At 36.1% G+C, this 25,799-nt stretch overlaps 1 protein-coding gene across 1 annotated transcript in view; it reads left to right on the top strand.

The window, feature by feature from the left end:
• Positions 1 to 415: 415 nt before the first annotated feature.
• Positions 416 to 25,799, top strand: part of LOC117328099 — a 36,354-nt gene continuing 10,970 nt past the window's right edge. The window contains exons 1-21 of the mRNA XM_033885462.1: positions 416 to 483; positions 561 to 613; positions 2,108 to 2,201; positions 2,679 to 2,759; positions 3,520 to 3,585; positions 4,347 to 4,451; positions 5,083 to 5,335; positions 7,083 to 7,253; positions 7,718 to 7,817; positions 8,121 to 8,232; positions 9,611 to 9,769; positions 11,173 to 11,255; positions 11,556 to 11,634; positions 12,126 to 12,230; positions 12,499 to 12,687; positions 16,406 to 16,532; positions 18,204 to 18,372; positions 21,418 to 21,553; positions 23,463 to 23,573; positions 24,906 to 25,018; positions 25,344 to 25,428. Coding sequence (XP_033741353.1) covers positions 418 to 483; positions 561 to 613; positions 2,108 to 2,201; positions 2,679 to 2,759; positions 3,520 to 3,585; positions 4,347 to 4,451; positions 5,083 to 5,335; positions 7,083 to 7,253; positions 7,718 to 7,817; positions 8,121 to 8,232; positions 9,611 to 9,769; positions 11,173 to 11,255; positions 11,556 to 11,634; positions 12,126 to 12,230; positions 12,499 to 12,687; positions 16,406 to 16,532; positions 18,204 to 18,372; positions 21,418 to 21,553; positions 23,463 to 23,573; positions 24,906 to 25,018; positions 25,344 to 25,428 — 2,457 coding nt within the window. The 5' untranslated portion in view covers positions 416 to 417. The remainder of the gene's footprint in view (positions 484 to 560; positions 614 to 2,107; positions 2,202 to 2,678; positions 2,760 to 3,519; positions 3,586 to 4,346; positions 4,452 to 5,082; positions 5,336 to 7,082; positions 7,254 to 7,717; positions 7,818 to 8,120; positions 8,233 to 9,610; positions 9,770 to 11,172; positions 11,256 to 11,555; positions 11,635 to 12,125; positions 12,231 to 12,498; positions 12,688 to 16,405; positions 16,533 to 18,203; positions 18,373 to 21,417; positions 21,554 to 23,462; positions 23,574 to 24,905; positions 25,019 to 25,343; positions 25,429 to 25,799) is intronic.

A 25,799-nucleotide genomic window follows, 5' to 3' on the forward strand; every position in this document is an offset into this window, starting at 1 on the left:
TAGGGTTATATAGTGGCAGTGCCATACAATGGTAAATATAAGTAGGTTCCACTTGAAGTTTAATTTGATAACCTTATTTCTCAGGGAGTATTGGATGGATCCTCATTCTTATGAGACATAGTTTTACTATATTTTTGTTGTTTTTCGATTTTCTATATCTCTGATTGAAACAATTCTTTTTATATAAAAATATGGTTATCAAAAGATAATTTCTTGATATAAAAAAAAACTTGATAAAAAGATAAATAGTAAAATGGCCCCTCACGGGCCTTCATGTTTTCAAAAGAAGAAGAATGTCCAATAAAAGTGGCTAATATCTTTACTGATCTACAACTGTTTTAGTGACATTATCGATGAACTCGTGATCGGATGTCACATCTGCGCATGCGTGAAGAGTGTAAACATTGACTAACAAACATGGCGACGTTCACGTCCGTGTACCACAGTGGAGTGCGAGAAGATCAGTATCTTGGTACATGGAAGGTTCGTACAACTCCATAAATCGTCCGTTTTACACCTGCTCATTAACTGTTTTCTTCATTCTCGTTCTCTGATTTCAGATTGTGGAATGCGTGTCTTTAGCGGGTACAGTGGACACGACCGGCATCGAAGGGTACGTAAGATTTGGTAGGGCAGCTGTAAGTCTTGTCACCGGACCTGTCGGCTTCTTATCTCTTAATGATGTTTCGCAATGGACCGTTATCGAGTTCTGAATTTTGACAAATTATAGTTAATTTTGTCACTTCAATAAAAATTCGTCGCGTTTCTTTCAACAAATTAGGTAAGATGATAAATTAATATAATATTGCGCAGTAGGACTAGTGACAAAAATAAAGTATGAGTCAGACACTATTAGTTTCGGGATATATCCGGAAGGTTTAGCTAGTCTATGCACACTACCTACAGCTGAAATAATCAAACATCACATATATGTATAACTTTTTATTACAAGGCATATAATCACTGAAGTACAGTTATAGAATGTTTGGTATATATACATATATCAACCTACAAACTTTTATGATGTTTAGTGACCCTACATGGTTATTGATACTATTAATGGTTGCCTAAAGTCAGACTTGCAGATCAGATGGGGATGGGTTTCTTCTTTCTTGCAACTGGGAAAGGGCATTGCTAATTGTGTAACATAGCAATTTGTGACTCTTCAGTGTAAAAGTAAAGTATTATAGCCATTGTTCACCTCTGTATATAGCTGTCGGTTTTTTTTTGTTGCTGTTGAGTTAGGTTTTGATTTACACAAGAATAAAGTCATTTTCATTGCCAATTCTATGGCTAACTATGTTTTCCAACTTTACAAAGTTTTTATAGCTCTAGTGTTTAGCCAACTCAATAGCTTTCATGAAAGATCTCGTTATACAGAGCTTATAGGATCTAGGGGATTTGTATTAATTCATGACATTCATGGGCATGATTTCTCTCCCTGTCTATTATACTAACATGGGGTGGACCAGCTATATGTCTCCATGTTCATCACTTCCAGTGCTGAGCTTCAGGCAGAGAGCAGTCGGTATGATTTCTAGATGGTAATTCCTTTTTCCATTGGTCATTGTGGTCATCCATCAGTCCTTAACAGTTTTGGTTATCTCTATCTCTCAGCTGACAGCTAGGTAGCTCAAATAGTTAAGAGTGTCTGTCTAAAGTTTGGAGGTCTGGGGCTTGAGTCCCACTTTGGTCACTGCATTTTTCTTCTGTTACATTTTGTGTCCAACTGGAAACTCTAGGATGCAGTATAGGGTTATGTGTGTTTCTTCAAGATCAAAGACTTTGCATGTTTCTCTCAAGTTACACATGTTCTCCCTGGTCCCTAGTTGTGCATGTTCAGTTTTCAGATTGATCAGACAAAACCATCAGAATGACTTAACAGGTCACTGGTGGTAATAAATGAATTTTGACAGGTGATGTTTGTTTTACTATTTCACAGATTGTTCTCTTTGGATCCTCTTTGTCTCTGTGTAGTTGAATTGGAGATGTTTTAATTTTGGGAATGATCATGGCGTGCAGACGAACAAAAGTTCAGTCATATTTTTTCAGTAAAAGAAATTTATTGGCCTGATAAACCTCAGATCTTGCTGTTTGTATTGTATAGGTCCGAGTTCCACCTGGATGACAGCGGGGATGTATCTTGGAAAGTGGCAGATGATGTTGATGCCATGCCATTCTTTAACTCTGACACTTACGAGGTAATTGACTACATATATAACATAAATAATTATGTAGTCTTGACATTAACACAAAGTTATTTTCTCAAATAAATTGTAGAATTCATTATTTTTATAACACAAAAATAAAGATTTTATGTGTTGTTTTTCACACTAAAAATCGTTTAATACCTTACAACCCCCACCTAAAAAATAGATTGCCAATTAAAGCTATTAAATCCATTGAAGTATTAACAATGTTTGTATAGTTGTTTTATTGTTATACAGAGTTATTTCAATTTGATTAGGATCTGTTTTTAGATATAGATATGCCTATTGAGCAGGGCATCCAGTTGAACATTTTGCATATTTCAGATGAAGTTACAACTATTGGCATTAATTCCCAACCCACAGTTTATAAATGTGTTGTAGGTACAAGATATAATCCAAGTCACTATGGAAAAAAGTGCCCTCAATGATTATCAATACACAACTTATGTATTTTCACATGTCTTTCAGATACTGTTCCCACCTGGGAAGATGAACTCTGTTCAGTTGAAATTTTTTGGAACTCTAGCCGAACATGTTATTGAGTTCAATGTAAGTACAGTATGTGTTTCTGTTAGCAAAGCATTATTTACCATCAAAATAAAAACATAAAGTATTCATGTGAATTTGTTGTGTATCACCACGTGGTAAATGTCATGTGAGTGACATGTTTGGATATATGTACTATATACTGTACTAAATATGAAATCACATGTTCAAATAGTTGCTAACACTGTCATTCATAAAAAAAGTACATGTACGCACCTCTTTGACTTGATGAAATATTATAAATTAATCAGAAACTTTAACCTTTCAATTTCTTGTAGATTATTCATTTGTCAGTGACAATGACAAATTCTTATGTAAACATAAGCCACCTTGATGGAGTTTCAGATAGGGTGAAGGGAGGGATCTATTTCCAAAATATTCCAGAAATGCATTTAAGATGTACATAACATTACACTCTATGAATGATCCTTTCAAAAATTGTTATTCTGTGAAAATATGCATAGAAATTTAATGAAATTTTTAAATGACATGTTGCAAAAATGTTGAATTTTCAGGATTTGTAGACTCAATATCCATATGGACTATTAATTTACTGTAAAAGTATTACAATATGAAGTTATCAGACATAAATAACAGCATTCAACTATCACTACATCACATTTACTGAATTTCAAAATATTTGCTGTGAAGTGTCTAGGAAATTAAGGGTGGCAGTGTATAAACATCTAATGAGTTGTTTCAAACTTTGTAAATCCCCTGATCACATTGAAATCATGTTCATTCTCACTGTTTTGTGTTACAGGTTGAGATTTCTGATGAGCTGATGTTACTGACATGTGACAGATGCTGTATGTTACAGTGTCAGAAGGTACACATTGTTTACTGAAATTTTAGAAACTCAGTTTGGAATAGTTTGACAACTCTCTGCAAAATAATGCAAAACATTTGCTTTTATTTTCCTGTTTGGGAGGGAGACTTCAAATTTAGCCCCTTAATTTTGACGATAATAATTACTGAATCATCAGTAAAATTTTATTGTTGATAATTTAAAAAGTATCAGGACAGATCAAAGGAAACAGAAAATCGGTCACAGAGTAGCGTGCATTCTAATGTACAAGAAACCTTTTCCTCTTACTCTGCACGTGTATATCCACAATTATACTAGTGTGTAATTTTCCTCGGGTAGAGATAAACGACACATGCTCTTTGCATGATCTCAACAATTGTATAAATCACAGCAACAATGCCATGACATCACATTGATAATTCAATCATGTTACGTCAGCATTTCTTGGCCAAAGTAACGTCAATATTACATTCATTATTCCTGTATATTATATTCTATTCCTGTATATTATATTCTATTCCTTATATTATATTCTATTCCTTATATTTTATTCCTGTTTAACATGATAAGAAAAATACTCCACCTTGGAATTGAGACAGGGATCTCAACCCCTGGTGTAAGGTGCCAAACATGAGGTTTATTAAAATCTTCCCCTCTAGTCGAGATCCCTTTGTCTTACCCCTGAGGGAGTGACAGCTTCTAATTAATTCTTACATATATGTAAACAGCTACTTTGACTTCACTGACACATCTGATCCCTGTACTGTATACTTGTCTCACAGGTGTCCACAGATGATACCAAAGGTGATTGTCATTACACATTTGGGAGAGCTTTGGAGGAAGGCTACTTTTCTGATCTTGTCATTACAGCTGAATCGGGACATCAGGTAAGATGATGACAGATTCCAATAAACAAAACATTTATTGTTACCAATAAACAAACAATTTATTGTTACCAATAAACAAACCATTTATTGTTACTAATAAACAAAAACATTTATTGTTACTAATAAACAAAAACATTTATTGTTACTAATAAACAAAACATTTATTGTTACCAATAAACAAACCATTTATTGTTACTCATAAACAAAACATTTATTGTTACTAATAAACAAAACATTTATTGTTACTAATAAACAAACCATTTATTGTTACCAATAAACAAAAACATTTTTTGTTTGATTCGGTGTTGTAAATTATGTATATTACAGGTGTGGTCATTTATTTTGGTAATACATAAGGCTATTTATCCACACTTTAAGTACATTTTATTTTATGAAAAAAAATAACAAAAAGTTAGGAAGTATATTGTTTACCTCGAAAATATTTTCCATCAACTGGTTACATACATATCGGACAAAGCCACCATCAAACTATAAATCTTTCAATAGATCTAGTTAGTGAGGTAGAATTGACTGTCACGGCACTATAACTACACTATGGCACGGACAGATGCTGTGGATGTTAAAAACTTGGTCCTTTAGTCTTTCTGTGTTAATTAGTCTCCTAATACAGTTCCAGGTACACTCTCTGATCCTGGGCCTGAGCTGCCCAGAAATGGACTGGTGGCACACACCCCCACCCCTGACAGGCCTTCGCGAGGATGTTCTGGGCACGGTGCTCCATTATCTCTACACGGAATGCCTCCCCAAGGGCCTCTCTGAAGAAACTGTTAAAGTCTGCATTAAAACTGTTAGCAGACTCCAAGGCATGGACAACTTTGTAAAACTGTGTAACACTTTCCTGAAAAATACTGCTCTTCGGCAACGTAAGTATTGTGCTTATATATACAGTGGACACCCAATAATCCGGATGCCGATAGTCCGTAAAACTCATGATCTGGACAGAAATGTCTGGGAACAGGATTTCCGTAACGTTATTTGTACTCAACAGTATGGAAATTTGGATTCCGATTCTGGAACTCTATTTTGGGAATGGAATGGAATTTTGTAAGTAAAATTCCTGCAGTAATCCAGACAATTTTCTCACCATGTAAAGAAAAAAAATCTGGGTCAGTCAACCATGTCAACAGGTGAACAACTAGCACACTTGACACACTGAGTAGTCATAGCAATCACTGCCCCAGGCATTTACCTGTTCAGCTCAGTTTTTGTAACAGTATGTACTTTGCTTTTCTCTACAGCAAATTAAAAACTTATAGGCTGGTCTTGTTTTTGTTTCAAACATAAAGCAGGTGAAAGCTGTGATATCAGCAAATGTTATTCCGTAGTTAGTACATACGCATCCATAAACTAACATACGTAAACAAGATATGATTATTATTGATCATAAGTAATATAACTAAAGAATATCTCTAATATAATTCATACTAAATGAAATTTAGATTTTGTTTAAATAGAAAAATCTCAAAACATGGACTGTTGGTAAGTCATTTGTTTTATGTTTTTTAACCCCGTATAAATCACAAATCATGGACTGTTGGTAAGTCTTTTATTTCAGGTTTTTTAACTCCCGTATCAATCACATAACATGGACTGTTGGTAAGTCATTTGTTTTATGTTTTTAACCTACATAAAAGTCACAAAACATGGACAAATCCTTGTGCTATTTCAACATTCTGAGGGGTCTTCATCTTACGTAAAATTACTTTTTAAAAAATCAGATTGTACGTACAGTAGCGGTATGTAGTACATGTGTGTCTTGAATGCACATGTGTGTTGTTTGTAGGTCACCTTGACTGACTTAACTGATTCATAAAACAGTTCAGTGAGAAAATGTCTTTATATTGATCACACTATACAATACACAACAAAATTCTGCACAGTGTTATTCAGAAACGCTGGTTTAAACATGCATATCATCATCATCGTTGCTATACGGAAGCTGCTCCGTAATGGGTAACTTGAAAATATATCAACTTTTACTTCAAATGTTCCTCTTAAATAAATGTTTAATTCCAATTATAGGAGGAAAGAAACATAAACCAAAACAAGAATCATATAATAAACATATGTAAATATTTATATTCACGAAAATATCCCAAATTATTAATGAAAAGTCATTTAAATGTTTCCAAGTGTATATAATCAAGGGAAGTAACTCTTTTGCGACATATTTATTTACAAAATTTGACGAAATTCAGCAGTCCGGAAAACTCATAATCCAGACAGTTTGGGCTGGGAACGAAGGTGTCCAGAATATCGAGGGTCCACTGTATATATATACATGTATATATATATTTATATAGAATTATATAGTAAGGAAAGTCTGTGTCCATGTGGAGTTGGTAAATATAGAAGAAGTAAAAAAAAGTTTGACAACCAACTTTCAAGCAGCTTTTGCCCTTTTCTGGGCTCCTCATGTAGAATTATATATATATTTATATAAGTGACAACTTTTGTAGGTTATAAAAACACATCAGAGTAAATCTTTTATTACATTTAATTTAAATATGTAAACTAAAAGATATCAATGCAAGTAACTATTCCTTTAACATTTTATAAAATGTGTGATGAACTGATATTTATTATTATGTTTGCATCATTTTGTTTAAGAAATTGTGAATTTGATTGGAGACATGCACACATCAGCTGATCGTATCATTGAGATGTTTAAATGTAAGAAGAACCCCATCACACCTGGCACCATCCCTGAGGATGCACTCGCTGCCAACCCTCCCAGACTATGCTACGTGATGAAGCAGGCAGCGAGGGAAGCTGCTATAGGTACACTGCTCTCTAGCTTTTAAGGCCATAGTCTTCAGCTTGCTAGCTTTTGAAATCAACATTCCTGTGTGGTCATTTGTCCAACTGTCCATCCGTTAACAAATCCTATTATGGTTATGGTTGTATTTTAAAATGTTGAGACTAATCGGAAGAATAAAATGGCTGACATATGGCCATCTTGGATTTTGATGATTCTTATGTTGAAGAATGTTAATATCGCTATTTCACAGAAGTTTTCATCTTGAATCTTGACAATTGAAGTGTATTCCATCCATTTTTTCTCTAATAAGTAATTGTACCTATCCCCACTCTGACTATATAGTATGTGATTGTATAACACTGACTTATGTTGTGTGCTCTCTATATAGGATGTTATTGATCCCCACTCTGACTATATAGTATGTGATTGTATTACACTGACTTATGTTGTGTGCTCTCTATATAGGATGTTGTTGATTTTACAGCAAGTTCCAAGTTTGTTTTACTCTGTGACCTGTTCGCCAGGAGAAGTGGAGAGCTTCCTCAGGAAGAAAGGCATGAGATAATTCGCTATGCTAGGTCCAGGTGGGTCAGTTATACTCGCATTTACAGGTTCCATGTTTTCTTTACAAAATTCTACACACACTTTTCATGTGTAAGAAACAAGTGCATGCTAAATTGTTAGGCTCTATGTTATTTGTTGAAATCAGACTTTAGTTATTAACTACTTGTTTCTAGATAGGAAGGTAATGCTGTGATAGCTATTGGATATTAAAACATACTTCAACAGATTTATATCCTAAATAATTATTACAATAGTTTGTTCATGTCACAGATACTTTCATCTGTTGTTTGTCATTAGTTCAAGGGTTTTTTTTTCATTTCCAGATTACCTATTTTTGTCAAACAGCTGAAAGAATTCTTTGAATCATTCAAATATCAAATGTCATTTGTTGGACCAAATGAAAAACAAGAAATTTCCACATATATTTTACCGGAGGTAAGTCCTGAGGACCAGTTGTCTCCCTTTGGTTGTAGTATTACACACCAGGACATCAAGTGTAATCCTCTATTGTATAACAATGACATATTCCTTGTTTACAATGTTTACTGATTACATTGACAAAAAAAGAATTATAAGCATTGTTTGCTGAATAATAGATACACTGATTGCATTCTTTGTTTATATTTTCCTTATTTAGTTGTAACATTGACAGATAGACACGTTATGTAACATTGACAGATAGACACGTTATGTAACATTGACAGATAGACACGTTATGTAACATTGACAGATAGACACGTTATGTAACATTGACAGATAGACTCGTTATGTAACATTGACAGATAGACACGTTATGTAACATTGACAGATAGACACGTTATGTAACATTGACAGATAGACACGTTATGTAACATTGACAGATAGACTTGTTATGTAACATTGACAGATAGACTCGTTATGTAACATTATTGATAGACTCGTTATGTAACATTGACAGATAGACATGTAAATATCAACCAAGTTTAATGAAACTTTGTATACAGACAAACAACGACATGATCTCGGACGAGTTTGAAAATTGGAACTATTCAACAGTAACTTACAGAGTTATTGTCCTGTAATAATATTATTATTGGACCTTGTGAATACGATAAACTGTGGAGTAAATATTAACCAAGTTTGATAAATCTTTGTATGTAGCCATCAAGATTGGGAATTATTTGACAGTAATTTACAGAGTTATTGTTCTTTGTAATAATGTTATTATTAACAAGTTTTTAGCTTACCTGAACTTCTGAATGGATTTTGATGAGATTTGGTCTGGAGGGGTGTTGCTCAATAGGGGAAATAGAAGAAAATCCTTTAAATCTCAACAAGTCCTGAACTCCTGAATTGATTTTGATGAACTTTTGTCTGGAGCATTATTGGGCAAATGAGATGTAGCACTGTATACATGGAGGGTGTGGCTTCCCTAAGGCACAGGTACGGGGGTCTGATATGGGAAATTGAGGTAAATCATTTAAATCCCTACTAGTCCTGAACCCCTGAATCAATTTTTATGACATTTGGTCTGGAGCATTATTGGGCAAATGAGATCTATCATTGTATACATGGAAGGTGTGGCTCGAGCTCCCCTGAAGCGAATATTAGCAAAAAAAAAAAGTAACATACACTTTCATGAGTGACAGGATTAAGTCCACCTGTAGTTTGAACCATTGTTGGGAAATTGTTTGAAATATAACTTAAATTAGAGTATTTTGCCATAATTACTGAAATATCCAAGTGAGTGGTGCAGGTCCTCTGGGCCTCTTGTTTAGTGATAACATTAACAGATAGACACATTTCATTCCTTGTTTTCATTTTGGATTTACAGGTAGAAACGTTATGCACCATGCTTACCAAGTTTACTGAAGAATTCAAAGCAGCTTTAGACAAAGCTATTACTAAAAATATTTCTGAGAAAGAGAAGGGCGAGGAAAAAGGAGAGAAACACAAGCACGTCAAAGATGTGTTAGGTAAAACACTGAGACATGTAAGTTGAGAACTTTTTTAAGGTTGACGTGTTTGTTACATATCCAATCGCAAGTGTTGTGACTTAAATTGTCTATGGCTGTTGAAAACAGTAACAGTCAGTGTTTTAATTTAATCGTTTCAAATTGACATACTGTATACCTGGTAATTTTTGTCCCCCGTTTAATTTTCGTCTTTTTCGGCCTTTGATGGTAAGGCGAATTTAAGATGACAGGCGAAAATTTCAAGCTGAATAGAAGGATTTACAAGTCATCGTACATAGGCAAACTGAAGTCGGATCCAAAACATACCCTCGTACTTTTCAAGTGTGTTTTTTCCTATACAATAACAAGCAACACATGTTATATATGTGTACGTTATAAAATAATTCATTGTTTTATTCCAGTATATGCATGTAAAATAAAATCTAGATCTAAATCTAGGCCTAGTAAATTTGCAATATCATGTCGAGTTAAATCGAGAATATAGGCAAAGAAAGCGTACTAGGTTTACTATACTGTATTTGATTTTTAAAAAAGCTATAAATACTAAGTCCCTTTAAATATCCAGTCTTTTTTTAAAATGATGCACGCAAAATAGCATCAGATTCTTGTCATTGTGAAGGCTGATTTTATGAGTTCACCGTCGCTTGTGGCTTCCATTGATGTATACAAGTGAACAAGAGAAAACACTGGTCAGTGATTAGTCACGGCACGATGAACTTCAAATTCATCGTGTTTGTTTAAAATCGACCATGCATACCTGATACTATTTGAATCAATATAGACTAAAAGTAAATCTGTACACAGGTAAACGTTGTATATTTAACACCTGATTACATTTCACACCTCAGCGGGATATGCGACGAAAAGAAAATGTGGGAACTCGATAAATCCAGAGTGTTCCGAGTGCAACTATATCGAGAATTCCGAACGGAATTTTTCGATTGTAAACGAGGAAAAGATATTTCTTAAAAGTAGTTTAGGGCGAATTTAAAACGGGGCGAATATCTTTTGTGTTGCTCAAGGGCGAAAAGGCGAAAATAACCTGGGGCGAAAAATACCAGGTATACAGTATTTGAAGCATTTTATTCAGGATCATATGTACATGCAAGAGAGACTTATAACTAAAGACTTTAGTACTATGTATGTGCTCTGTCTTATGATTTCTTATCAGTTATAGAAACTTCAACTTTATACTTATGACTGTCTGAATTAAAATACCTACCCAATGGGAGGCTTCCAGGTCTGTCAAACAGGGATAGGGACCACCAATAGAAATGATTTAATTCAAACTAATGCATATAATAGGCTGCATTTTCTCCAGCACCCATCATGCATAGAATTTCTTTTTTTTTCTGGATTCCTCCTCTTGGATATTTTACTAGATTAGCCCTTAGATGTCTCTGGTGTTGGTTTTTTACAGGTTTTACATGTGAGGGAGTTAAAGAAGTTAAAACATATGCATGATACTGCATCCAAAAAGTTTGAAACAGCATTCGAAAAACTGTAAGTATAATCTGTTCCTGGATACATTATATAAAACTGTAAGTATAACCTGTTCCGGGATACATTATATATATAAGACTGTAAGTATAATCTGTTTTGGGATTTACAGTAAAACTTGGATAAGTCAGAGTCGACAGGACCAAGCAAAATATTCGACTTATCTGATGGTTTGACTTATACATGTCCATGTGTTTACAAAGACAAAATTTTACTGACCCGAGTATCATCGTCGGCTGTATGCCGAATAAGTGCTTGAAAACATGGTCGAAAATAAGCATAAGCTTTTACTGTTTTATTTAGTGGCAGATTCAATAGGAAACCAAATGCTGAGAAGATCATTCGTGTGAGCCTTATTATAGATGAACTGAAGGATAGAGAGGTAAGTCTATTACAACGTGTTATATTGTAGGTAAAAAAGTCTCTTGTATTGGGCTAATTTCAGTGTAAATTGATGTCAACAACAATCCACTAAAATATTCTATAACAGGACTGATCACATTGACAGATGCTTTTCAGTGTGCCTGGCTTCTACTTACTGTGTATAGGTGTACATTGCAGAGTATTTAAAATCATTGAAAAGAAATAGAGGATCTTGAAGAGTCATTGTAAGTGAAATTGATTAGTCCCTTACCAGTGAAACCGGGAGGGGAAGGGGCACTTTAGGTTTCCTCTCCATCTGTCATGTATGCATGTACATAATGTTAAAGTTTTGTCAGCACTTTAGGGATTTTGATCGAGTTTCACTTAATGATAAAGGACCCTGTATCGGGGAGCTGAGTTTCAGTGTTTTTAGGTCAAGGTCACTTACTATTTTTAGCAGAGACAGGAAATGAACATGTCTTGTTTTAGCATAGATATCTATATCCACAGGCTCCCATGCTGGTAGGACGGGTGGAACAACTGGCACTTGTCCTAGAGGAGAAGTTCAAATGGCGACAGTGGAAGTACCTATTTAAACTTGGCTCGTCTAAAGTAGTAAGTTTTGATAAATGTAATCCTTTAACTCAACAATGTTGATATTGATGCCCTTCATTTATCACAGTGTCTCTTTGTGTAATATATAATTTTGTAACACCCAGAAGGCAGTAGACAATATGTTTCATACATAAGTGTGTGTAATAATGTGTGTTTGACCTTTGTAGTCCTGGGACATTAAAGAATCTTCGTGTGGTACTGTGTGTCATACCTTATAGACCCAGACAGTAAGTAAGCTGTGTATAATACTTTTTTTCATACCTTGTAGGCCTGGGCGGTAAACAAACTGTGCTGTTACAAGGCCACCCTGGCCTCCTCCATACAACAGATGGTGGAGATGGTTCACAAGGATGAGTTCACAGCCTCTCTCACTGCCCTCAGTCTCTACACTGCAGACAAATCACAGGATGGTGAGACCCCAAGTCAACAGGACAGGACAAATGCCACATATGCCCATGTAAGTTTATCCAACAGTGTTGACAAATTTAGAATCTCTATGAAATGTATGCCCACTCCTACAAGATAGCCACCATCCAAGGTAGTATGTCCTACCACCCAAGGTAGTATGTCCTACCACCCAAGGTAGTGTGTCCTATCACCCAAGACAATATGTCCTACATGTACCACCCAAGGTAGTATGTCCAACCACCCAAGGTAGTATGTCCTACCGCCCAAGGTAGTGTGTCCTACCACCCAAGGTAGTATGTCCTACCACCCAAGACAGTATGTCCTACCAACTAAGGCAGTATGTCCTACCACCCAAGACAGTATGTCCTACCACCCAAGTAAGTATGTCCTACCACCCAAGGTAGTGTGTCCTACCACCCAAGGTAGTATGTCCTACCACCCAAGACAGTGTGTCCTACCGACCGTAGTATGTCCTACCACCCAAGACAATATGTCCTACCACCCAAGGTAGTATGTCCTACCACCCAAGGTAGTGTGTCCTACCACCCAAGGTAGTGTGTCCTACCATCCAAGGTAGTGTGTCCTACCACCCAAGGTAGTGTGTCCTACCACCCAAGGTAGTGTGTCCTACCACCCAAGACAGTGTGTCCAACCGACCGTAGTATGTCCTACCACCCAAGACAATATGTCCTACCACCCAAGGTAGTATGTCCTACCACCCAAGGTAGTATGTCCTACCGCCCAAGGTAGTATGTCCTACCACCCAAGGTAGTATGTCCTACCACCCAAGGTAGTGTGTCCTACCACCAAAGGTAGTACGGCCTATATCCTGATCTGATATAACCCTGTTAGTATAACTACGTTTCCCATACAAATCACACTGACAGAACACTGACTGTAGTCTCAGTGACGAGACCTATAACTACAACGTGTCCCATACAAATCACACTGACAGAACACTGACTGTTGTCTCAGTGACGAGACCTATAACTACAACGTGTCCCATACAAATCACACTGAAAAGAAACACTGACTGTTGTCTCAGTGACGAGACCTATAACTACAACATGTCCCATACAAATCACGCTGACAGAACACTGACTGTAGTCTCAGTGACGAGACCTATAACTACAACGTGTCCCATACAAATCACGCTGACAGAATACTGACTGTAGTCTCAGTGACGAGACCTATAACTACAACATGTCCCATACAAATCACACTGACAGAACACTGACTGTAGTCTCAGTGACGAGACCTATAACTACAACGTGTCCCATACAAATCACGCTGACAGAACACTGACTGTAGTCTCAGTGACGAGACCTATAACTACAACATGTCCCATACAAATCACGCTGACAGAATACTGACTGTAGTCTCAGTGACGAGACCTATAACTACAACATGTCCCATACAAATCACACTGACAGAACACTGACTGTAGTCTCAGTGACGAGACCTATAACTACAACGTGTCCCATACAAATCACGCTGACAGAACACTGACTGTAGTCTCAGTGACGAGACCTATAACTACAACGTGTCCCATACAAATCACGCTGACAGAACACTGACTGTAGTCTCAGTGACGAGACCTATAACTACAACGTGTCCCATACAAATCACACTGAAAAGAAACACTGACTGTTATCTTGTTGACGAGACCTATAACTACGTGTCCCATACAAATCACGCTGACAGAACACTGACTGTAGTCTCAGTGACGAGACCTATAACTACAACGTGTCCCATACAAACCACACGGAAAAGAAACACTGACTGTTATCTTGTTGACGAGAACTAGCAGTAGGAGGAGTCATGTGAGCGGTAAACCAGTAACTAACTAACCCACCTACCTAAATAGCATAAATGCAGCATGTCCTTGTTGGTAAATGATCAGGGTGTTAGAATGTTACACAGGTTAAAATGTGTTAGAATGTTACACAGGGTAAAATGTGTTAGAATCTTACACAGGGTAAAATGTGTTAGAATCTTACACAGGGTAAAATGTGTTAGAATGTTACACAGGGTAAAATGTGTTAGAATGTTACACACAGTAAAATGTGTTAGAATCTTACACTGGGTAAAATGTGTTAGAATCTTACACTGGGTAAAATGTGTTAGAATGTTACACACGGTAAAATGTGTTAGAATCTTACACAGGGTAAAATATGTTAGAATCTTACACACGGTAAAATGTGTTAGAATGTTACACACGGTAAAATGTGTTAGAATGTTACACAGGGTAAAATGTGTTAGAATGTTACACAGGGTAAAATGTGTTAGAATGTTACACAGGGTAAAATGTGTTAGAATGTTACACACGGTAAAATGTGTTAGAATCTTACACTGGGTAAAATGTGTTAGAATCTTACACTGGGTAAAATGTGTTAGAATGTTACACACGGTAAAATGTGTTAGAATGTTACACAGGGTAAAATATGTTAGAATCTTACACACGGTAAAATGTGTTAGAATGTTACACTGGGTAAAATGTGTTAGAATGTTACACAGGGTAAAATGTGTTAGAATGTTACACTGGGTAAAATGTGTTAGAATGTTACACAGGGTAAAATGTGTTAGAATGTTACACTGGGTAAAATGTGTTAGAATGTTACACGGTAAAATGTGTTAGAATGTTACACAGGGTAAAATGTGTTAGAATGTTACACAGGGTAAAATGTGTTAGAATGTTACACAGGGTAAAATGTGTTAGAATGTTACACGGTAAAATGTGTTAGAATGTTACACAGGGTAAAGTGTGTTAGAATGTTACACAGGGTAAAATGTGTTAGAATGTTACACAGGGTAAAATGTGTTAGAATGTTACACAGGGTAAAATGTGTTAGAATGTTACACAGGGTAAAATGTGTTAGAATGTTACACAGGGTAAAATGTGTTAGAATGTTACACAGGGTAAAATGTGTTAGAATGTTACAGGGTAAAATGTGTTAGAATGTTACACTGGGTAAAATGTGTTAGAATGTTACACAGGGTAAAATGTGTTAGAATCTTACAGAGGGTAAAAGGTGTTAGAATGTTACAGGGTAAAATGTGTTTAGAATGTTACACTGGGTACAATGTGTTAGAAGTTACAAAACTGGTAAAATGTGTTAGAATCTTACAGAGGGTAAAAATGTGTTAGAATGTTACAGCGGGTAAAATGATTTAGAATTTAACACAGGGGCAGGGTAAAATTGTTAGAATGTTACACTGGAAAATGTGTTAGAATGTTACATGGTAAAATGTGTTAGAATGTTACACTGGGTAAAATGTGTTAGAATGTTACACGGTAAAATGTGTTAGAATATTACACAGGGTAAAATGTGTTAGAATGTTACACAGGGTAAAATATGTTAGAATGTTACACAGGGTAAAATGTGTTAAATGTTACACGGTAAAATGTGTTAGAATGTTACACTGGGTAAAATGTGTTAGAATGTTACATGGTAAAATGTGTTAGAATGTTACACTAGGTAAAATGTGTTAGAATGTTACACAGGGTAAAATGTGTTAGAATGTTACACAGGGTAAAATGTGTTAGAATGTTACACAGGGTAAAATGTGTTAGAATGTTACACTGGGTAAAATGTGTTAGAATGTTACACAGGGTAAAATGTGTTAGAATGTTACACAGTAAAATGTGTTAGAATGTTTAAGACTTGAACCATAGGGGCAGGCATTCTTATGATGTGTGTAGTTCACTTGCTGTTAAATGAATGACCTTGAACTGCATTGTGTATGTTGTTTGTTCATTGTTGCAGTTAAGTTCAGTTGAATCCCTTTGTGTTCCACCACTGGCCAGAAACAGTAAACTGGCCAAGCACTCAATAGATTTGCTGAAGAAAGGCCAGAAGACAGATATGATGTTTGAGATCATTATTGTTCATGGTAAGTATCATTACCCAAGATTGTTTATGCTTGTGAATGTTTTATTCTACAAACTTCCATTTGGTACACTTGAGGTTGGTGTGTGTAAGGTTGATAAAAGATGTTACTTAGTAACACAGCAGCTCTTCGTTATCCTAAGTTTGCACTAAATATTTTTGTTGTTGTTAATAGAAGTATAGACGAGACATGATTTTTTTGTGTGACCATAATTGAGTGTGCTTGATAATAAATAGAAAAATTTAACAAAAATTTTGGTATATAAATTGAGTCAGTTTATATGAGCAAAGCTATGCTAGAGTTACTAAAGTACTGATATCTACACGAGTACTTATATCTACACGAGTACTGATATATACACGAATACTGATATATACACGAGTACTGATATATACACGAGTACAAATATATACACGAGTACTGATATATACACGAGTACAGATATATACACGAGTACTGATATATGTAAGAATTGTACCTGCTGCCCCCATTGCATGATCGTAAGAGGCGACTAAATTTGGGATCTTATCTTTTCTCCTCTTTCTGAAAAACTTTCTTCTTCCTTATGTCTCCCTTGACAATGCCTCACTTTTGGCCTTTAGTTGAGCGTTCGCCCCTGTGAGGAAGGCTTTGGGTTCTGTCCCCTAGCCAAGACATACCAGAGTCTTTAAAAATGGTAGTTGCTACTCCTGCTTAGCGCTCAGCATACTAGGAGTGGGACGACTGGTTCGCCCGTTGTCAGTATAATGTGACCGGGTGGGGTGTGCTGCTGGGTGTCTTCGGCAGTATGCTTCAGTGAGGTAGCACTATAAATCGGCAAAAGTTCCGGCCTATCACAAGGAGACTTAACATGAACATACCGCAGCCTCCCAAAACACATATACGCACTCACCACACGCATGCATGTCGCAGGCACGGGAGGCCGTCTTTAAATGACCTTAGCTGTTAATAGGACGTTAAACAAAATAAACCAAACCAAACCAAACTGATATATACACGAGTACAGATATATACACGAGTAAATGTACTGATATTTACACAAGTACTGATATATACACGAGTACTGATATATACACGAGTACTGATATGTACACGAGTACAGATATATACACGAGTACTGATATATACACGAGTACTTATATATACACGAGTACTGATATCTACACGAGTACTGATATAAACACGAGTACTGATATATACACGAGTACTGATATCAACACGAGTACAGAAATATACATGGGTACTGATAAATACACGAGTACTGATATATACACGAGTACTGATATATACACGAGTACTGATATGTACACGAATACTGATATATACACGAGTACAGATATATACACGAGTACTGATATATACACGAGTACTTATATATACACAAGTACTGATATCTACACGAGTACTGATATAAACACGAGTACTGATATATACACGAGTACTGATATCTACACGAGTACAGAAATATACATGGGTACTGATAAATACACGAGTACTGATATATACACGAGTACTGATATCTACACGAGTACTGATATGTACACGAATACTGATATATACACGAGTACAGATATATACACGAGTACTGATATATACACGAGTACTGATATATACATGAATGATATGTATGTGAGTATTGATATGTCATTCTGTTTTGGTTGAATGTTTCCCCAGATGTTGGAGACACAGTAATAGACCACACACATGGTGAGCCTATAGCTCGTGCTGAATCTGACAGAGATGTGGATATCTATGAGATTCCTGCTCACCGTGTGATTCTCGCCTCCAGATGTAACTGGTTCTGTAGGGCACTACTAAGTGGCATGAGGGAGTCTATAGACAAGTAAGTGATTATATATAACACAGGAAGGGAGGTTAAAAACTATAGTCAAGTTAGTAACACAGGAAGGGGGGTTAAAAACTATAGACAAGTAAGTGATTATATATAACACATGAAAGGGGGGTTAAAAACTATAGTCAAGTTAGTAACACAGGAAGGGGGATCAAAAACTATAGTCAAGTTAGTAACACAGGAAGGGGGGTTAAAACTATAGTCAAGTTAGTAACACAGGAAGGGGGGTTAAAACTATAGATAAGTAAATAACACAGGAAGGAGGGTTAAAACTATAGATAAGTAAGTAACACAGGAAGGAGGGTTAAAACTATAGACAAGTAAATAACACAGGAAGGGGGGGGGGTTAAAAACTATAGACAAGTAAGTAACACAGGATGGGGGGTTAAAACTATAGTCAAGTAAATAACACAGGAAGGGGGGTTAAAAACTATAGACAAGTAAATAACACAGGAAGGAGGGGTTAAAAACTATAGACAAGTAAGTAACACAGGAAGGGGGGGGGGGGGGGGTTAAAACTATAGTCAAGTAAATAACACAGGAAGGAGGGTTAAAAACTATAGTCAAGTTAGTAACACAGGAAGGGGGGGGTTAAAACTATAGACAAGTAAATAACACAGGAAGGGGGGTTAAAACTATAGACAAGTAAGTAACACAGGAAGGGGGGTTAAAACTATAGACAAGTAAGTAACACAGGAAGGGGGGTTAAAACTATAGTCAAGTTAGTAACACAGGAAGGGGGGTTAAAACTATAGTCAAGTTAGTAACACAGGAAGGGGGGGGTTAAAACTATAGACAAGTAAATAACACAGGAAGGGGGTTAAAACTATAGTCAAGTTAGTAACACAGGAAGGGGGGGGGTTAAAACTATAGACAAGTAAATAACACAGGAAGGGGGTTAAAACTATAGTCAAGTTAGTAACACGTGAAGGGGGGTTAAAACTATAGTCAAGTTAGTAACACAGGAAGGAGGGTTAAAACTATAGACAAGTAAATAACACAGGAAGGGGGGTTAAAACTATAGTCAAGTAAGTAACACAGGATGGGGGGTTAAAACTATAGTCAAGTTAGTAACACAGGAAGGAGGGTTAAAACTATAGACAAGTAAATAACACAGGAAGGAGGGTTAAAACTATAGACAAGTAAATAACACAGGAAGGAGGGTTAAAACTATAGTCAAGTAAGTAACACAGGAAGGGGGGGGGGGGGGGGGGGGGGGTAAAAGCTATAGTCAAGTTAGTAACACAGAAAGGGAGGGTTAAAACTATAGTCAAGTTAGTAACACAGGAAGGAGGGTTAAAAACTATATACAAGTAAATAACACAGGAAGGGGGGTTAAAAACTATAGACAAGTAAATAACACAGGAAGGGGGGTTAAAACTATAGACAAGTAAGTAACACAGGAAGGAGGGTTAAAACTATAGTCAAGTTAGTAACACAGGAAGGAGGGTTAAAACTATAGTCAAGTAAATAACACAGGAAGGGGGGTTAAAACTATAGACAAGTAAGTAACACAGGAAGGAGGGTTAAAACTATTGTCAAGTTAGTAACACAGGAAGGGGGGTTAAAACTATAGACAAGTAAGTAACACAGGAAGGGGGGTTAAAACTATAGACAAGTAAGTAAGACAGGAAGGAGGGTTAAAAACTATAGTCAAGTAAGTAAGACAGGAAGGGGGGTTAAAAACTATAGTCAAGTTAGTAACACAGGAAGGGGGGGGGGGGGGGGGGGGGGGGGGGGTAAAAGCTATAGTCAAGTTAGTAACACAGAAAGGGAGGGTTAAAACTATAGTCAAGTTAGTAACACAGGAAGGAGGGTTAAAAACTATATACAAGTAAATAACACAGGAAGGGGGGTTAAAACTATAGACAAGTAAATAACACAGGAAGGGGGGTTAAAACTATAGACAAGTAAGTAACACAGGAAGGAGGGTTAAAACTATAGTCAAGTTAGTAACACAGGAAGGAGGGTTAAAACTATAGTCAAGTAAATAACACAGGAAGGGGGGTTAAAACTATAGACAAGTAAGTAACACAGGAAGGAGGGTTAAAACTATTGTCAAGTTAGTAACACAGGAAGGGGGGTTAAAACTATAGACAAGTAAGTAACACAGGAAGGGGGGTTAAAACTATAGACAAGTAAGTAACACAGGAAGGGGGGGTTAAAAACTATAGACAAGTAAGTAAAACAGGAAGGGGGGGGGGTTAAAACTATAGTCAAGTTAGTAACACAGGAAGGGGGGTTAAAAACTATATACAAGTAAGTAACACAGGAAGGGGGTTAAAAACTATATACAAGTAAGTAACACAGGAAGGGGGGGTTAAAACTATAGACAAGTAAGTAACACAGGAAGGGGGGTTAAAACTATAGACAAGTAAGTAACACAGGAAGGGGGGTTAAAAACTATAGACAAGTAAGTAACACAGGAAGGGGGGGGGGTTAAAACTATAGTCAAGTAAGTAACACAGGAAGGGGGGTTAAAACTATAGTCAAGTAAATAACACAGGAAGGGGGGGTTAAAAACTGTAGACAAGTATTGTCAAATACAAGGGGGATTAGCTATAGACAAGTAAGTAACACAGGAAAGTGGGTTAAAAACTATTGTCAAGGATAGTGAGGACTGACTGACTGAATACAAGGGGGATTAGCTATAGACAAGTAGGTACGATGAGGGCAATAAACTGGAAAACTTATACTGGATAAATAATTAGGTACAAGGGGGAAATTCTATAGACAAGTAGGTACGATGTGGACTAACTGGAAAATCTAAAAACAATTATGTACAAGGAGGATATTCTATAATGAAGTAAGTATAAGGAGAATAACTCTTATTTTCTGTATCTCTATCTATGTACGTAGCTGATGGGATTGTGTTAGCCTATACCATTCTAATATTATTCATGGAAACTTTAATCATTTATGTGATTTTTAGCCAATTGCTATTTCAGATATAGCCAAACATTCATTGTCACGTGTAAATGATGTACAATATAAAAATGTTTTAGTAAACATTTATTTGTTGTAATTTTTTGACAGGAAGATAACAGTGCATGATACTAATCCTGAAGTGTTCAACTTGTTCCTGGAGTATCTTTATAGTGGTCAGGTAGGAGTGCACGGACACACCACAGAGCAGCTGTCCGACCTCCTCACCCTGGCAGACAGATACGAGGTAGGCCATCATACTGTACAACATGAAATATTCATGTGTACTGTCTTTGGTGGTGTGGAGATTTCAAATTATTTTGTTGGGTACAAAATTTGTGGTATAGCCGACGCAACGATGTAACAATAACACTTTTAAATTGGTCTCGAATTTCATTTAGGGATTCTTGCCCAACAAGCTTGATCAATACAGCTGTTCAGGTTACTATAAATATAATCTAGTTTCGGTGCAGTAGTGTAAAGTAAATAAGACTTGGAATAAAGGAAGAAGTTTTCTAGAATAAAGGGCAGTGTCTGTTGTTTTACTGATAAATGATCCTTCTTTCCTGTTGTACACATCTGATAACAAATGGTGGGATGCTAGGTCACTCTGGGATCTCTTTTTAATGGTGCGTCTGCCACACACTTGAAATTAGGTATTCAACAATAAGTCATGAAACTTTCTCTGTATCTTACATCTGAATTTTTCTGATTCATTAGTAATTAGATAATGTTGATGTTTCCGTCACTTAATGTTGATGTTTCCGTCACTTGAGCGAAGCTCAGTGACCTTTTCCAATCTGGCTTCGTCGGTCCTCCATCATTAGTTAACATTTTCGACTTCTTCTAAAAAAAAACGAACTATTTTTGATGAAATTTTGCTGAAACCTTCCTTGGCTAAAGGTCTACCAATATTATGAATTATATGGTCTCTACCCCTAGGGGCCTGAGGGGTCAACTTGACTTATATTTCAAAAATCTTCTTCACAAGACCCAGATATGACAGAATGGTATAATCTCCATAGATGGAAGGTTCTTAAGCTACTTCATCAAAATTGTAAATTTCATTGCCCCAGGGAGTCGCTTTCCCCCTGGGGAGGGGTAAATTTTACTATAGTTTATATAGGAAACTCACATATTTTAGCATAATTTGTTTCATTTTCATTTTCATTGGTTAGCATTTGGTCAGGGCTAACTTTTCTCAATGACATATTATCAGAGAATGACAAAGGTCAATGCCTTGTTATGGGGGGGTCAAATGTAGGTCAAAAATAAAAATCTCAAATTGAGTATTTTTTTTCATCAACGTTTCTAGGTCAAATCATCAAAAATGACACAGATATGGCCCTTCGAAGAATATTTCCTGCCAAAATTCAAAATTATCCATCAATTGTTATTCAAATGGTTTTTTTTTCATTACTGTGAAACATATTTACTTGATAATAAGCACATCTACAGCATGAGTTGCTGGCTGCAATAGTTATGCAAGTAGTTGACCTTGACCAGCAAAGTTCAAGGTCACAGTAATCAAATGACCGGTTAAAGAACAGAAGTGAAGAGAAATCAAAGAGAAAACACAGGTGTAACATATGAATGTGACCATCAGATTGATAGCATATCTTTGATCATTTTTTTGATGTAAATCCCATGTTTTGGGTCAAATACTCTTCATTGATGGAAAGATGATTTATCAAAATTGTAAATTTCATGCCCCATATATTTCATGTTTCTCCCTGAAGAGGTGCTGAGCTTTACTATAGTTTATGCAGAGAAATCAAATTTTGATGGAAATGATTAAATTTTTTAGAATTATGCGGGCAAAACTATACTTCTACATGTATTTATTTATGAACTGTTTAGAAATACATTGTAAATACATTGAAGATAGTTTTATGTTTAAGTCTCAGGTGACTGTTAAGGCCCATGGGCCTCTTGTTGTTGACTCATTAGAGATTTAGTAATATTGATTATTGTTTTTCCATGTATGATTTAGTAATGTTGGTTTTTTTTGTCTGACCAATTATCTAATGATGATTTTTGTTGACTCATTAGTAATTGGATAATGTTGATTTTTTTTGTTGACCCATTATTTAATGATGATTTTTGTTGATTCGTTAGTAATTGGGTAATGTTGATTTTTTTTCTCCCATGTGTAGGTGGACAGCCTGAAATTATTCTGCGAACATGCTTTACAAAGACACATAGATAATGACACTGCTGTTTACCTCTTCAGTCTAGCCGATCAGCTCCAGACGAAGTCATTAAAAGTAAGCTATCTTTTCACCTGTACAACCAGTTATTATATCACACCAACAGTTTGTTTGTTTGTTTGTTTATGTTTTACGGCCCATCGACAACTAGGGTCATTTAGGGCCAAACAATATACTAACATGTTTTATTTTTAAAGTTAAAATCAGATAAAATTTGTCATTTTTAAAAGCATCCTTATTGTATATTTAGATCAATATGATAAAAAAGTTGGTTAAAAATAGTAAAATATGTATATGTACGAATATATTATGTGAACTTTGTTATATAAATAGAACGTCAAAGACAGTAACATAAAAGACATCAAAGTCTATAAAATAGATCGATTTCTTTCAAGTAGCTAAATATTGTTTTCGAATCCACGGAACTGAAAAGGGTTTTCATATCCGGGACTCGAAAGTATTTATCACGAATGTGCTTGAAATCGGAACATTCTATTACACCAACAGAACTATGGTCAATGAGACTTAACCTAACAATAGGAGGAGTCATGTAGGCGGTAAACCAGTAACTAAACAAAAGGTGTTATATCCCTGCCAACATATCAGTTGAGTATTCTGGAATCAGGATGTCCAGAGTAATAATGCTCCTTACTCTGTCAGTAAACTGAAGTTTGTCCAGAGTAATAATGGTCCTTACTCTGTCAGTAAACTGAAGTTTGTCCAGAGTAATGGTCCTTACTCTGTCAGTAAACTGAAGTTTGTCCAGGGTAATAATGCTCCTTACTCTGTCAGTAAACTGAAGTTTGTCCAGAGTAATGCTCCTTACTCTGTCAGTAAACTGAAGTTTGTCCAGGATAATGGTCCTTACTCTGTCAGTAAACTGAACTTTGTCCAGAGTAATGCTCCTTACTCTGTCAGTAAACTGAACTTTGTCCAGAGTAATGCTCCTTACTCTGTCAGTAAACTGAAGTTTGTATGGAGTAATGGTCCTTACTCTGTCAGTAAACTGAAGTTTGTCCAGGATTATACTTCTTACTCGCTTGACCAATTGTTTTGTAACCTTGTGCATGTGATCAGTAACCAAGGTGTTTGTGCCTTTGTGATACCCGGGTATATATTTTCCATTTCCATAATTCTCGCTCAAGTTCTTTCCCTTTTATGATTTAATTTTTTTTGTATGGAGAGGGGGGTACTAAGTGTGTCTTTTATTTAGAATTCTAATTATTTAAATTTGAGAGATTATTGCCTCCAGAATTGAGTACCTTGTAAATAAGTAAAACATTAAGTATGACTTTGAAGCAAAATGTTGATCAATGTACATTAATGATCCTTTTGTTTTGTAAAAGAGCAGCTATTGTTGACAACTGACATTTTACTGTCTGTGTACAGGAGAGGGCATTGTCCTACATGGTGGACAACCCCACACTTGCTGAGGGCGAGGTGTACTTGGAGCTTCCTCAGCATCTAAAGGATGAGGTACACAGTGCCATTCTCAGTGGCAGGTACGATACACCAACAACTTGGAAGTTGTCAGGAAGTGTCTTTTGTTGTAATAAATAATATATCTGACCTTGAAATAGAATATACTTTTTTAGTAGTCTGCATAGTAAAAATTTAAAGCATTTCACAACTCTGCTGGTCTGACATATGTCATTGAGTGATTGATTACTCTTTCATCAATAAGATAAAATTTCTGACCTTTTCATGAATTGCTGTGGTATTTTATAGGCATCTTTTTTTTCTGCCTGTTTTTTTTTATCAATATTTCACTATGAACAACTGTTTGCTGTATAAGGTAATGTTGTAACACTGTCGTTATCCTCCTAGTTCGTCCAAGACAAGGTTACCACGGATACAACATTCTGATCAGGCTGTGGTGGAAATGATTAACGAGATTGACCTCAACTCGGGGGTAAGTTTGCTCTTCAATAGACAAATTTATGTTGACTTAACACACCCATTTGGTGTGTTTGGTTCGTTGATGGAGTAACACTGTACCCTTTGGTGTAGTATGTAGAAGTACCAGTACATTTTGTTGCCTCTACCTGTTGTAGTTTTTTAGTCCACCATCTGATTGTTCTATGTCTGTCAGTACCGTTTCACAAAGCTTTATAACTTTTCCGTTTCACAAAGATGTTTGTAACTTTATTTGTATCTTACAACCAAATCATATGTTCTTCTGGTGAAGATTAAAAGAATCTTTCACCCCCTTGGGGGTGAGACAGGAGAATCTCAACCAGAGGGGAAGATTCTTAAGTTGCCAAACTTGAGGCTTGTCGAGTG

Source organism: Pecten maximus, chromosome 1 (genome assembly GCF_902652985.1).
Source record: "Pecten maximus chromosome 1, xPecMax1.1, whole genome shotgun sequence".
NCBI lineage: Eukaryota > Metazoa > Mollusca > Bivalvia > Pectinida > Pectinidae > Pecten > Pecten maximus.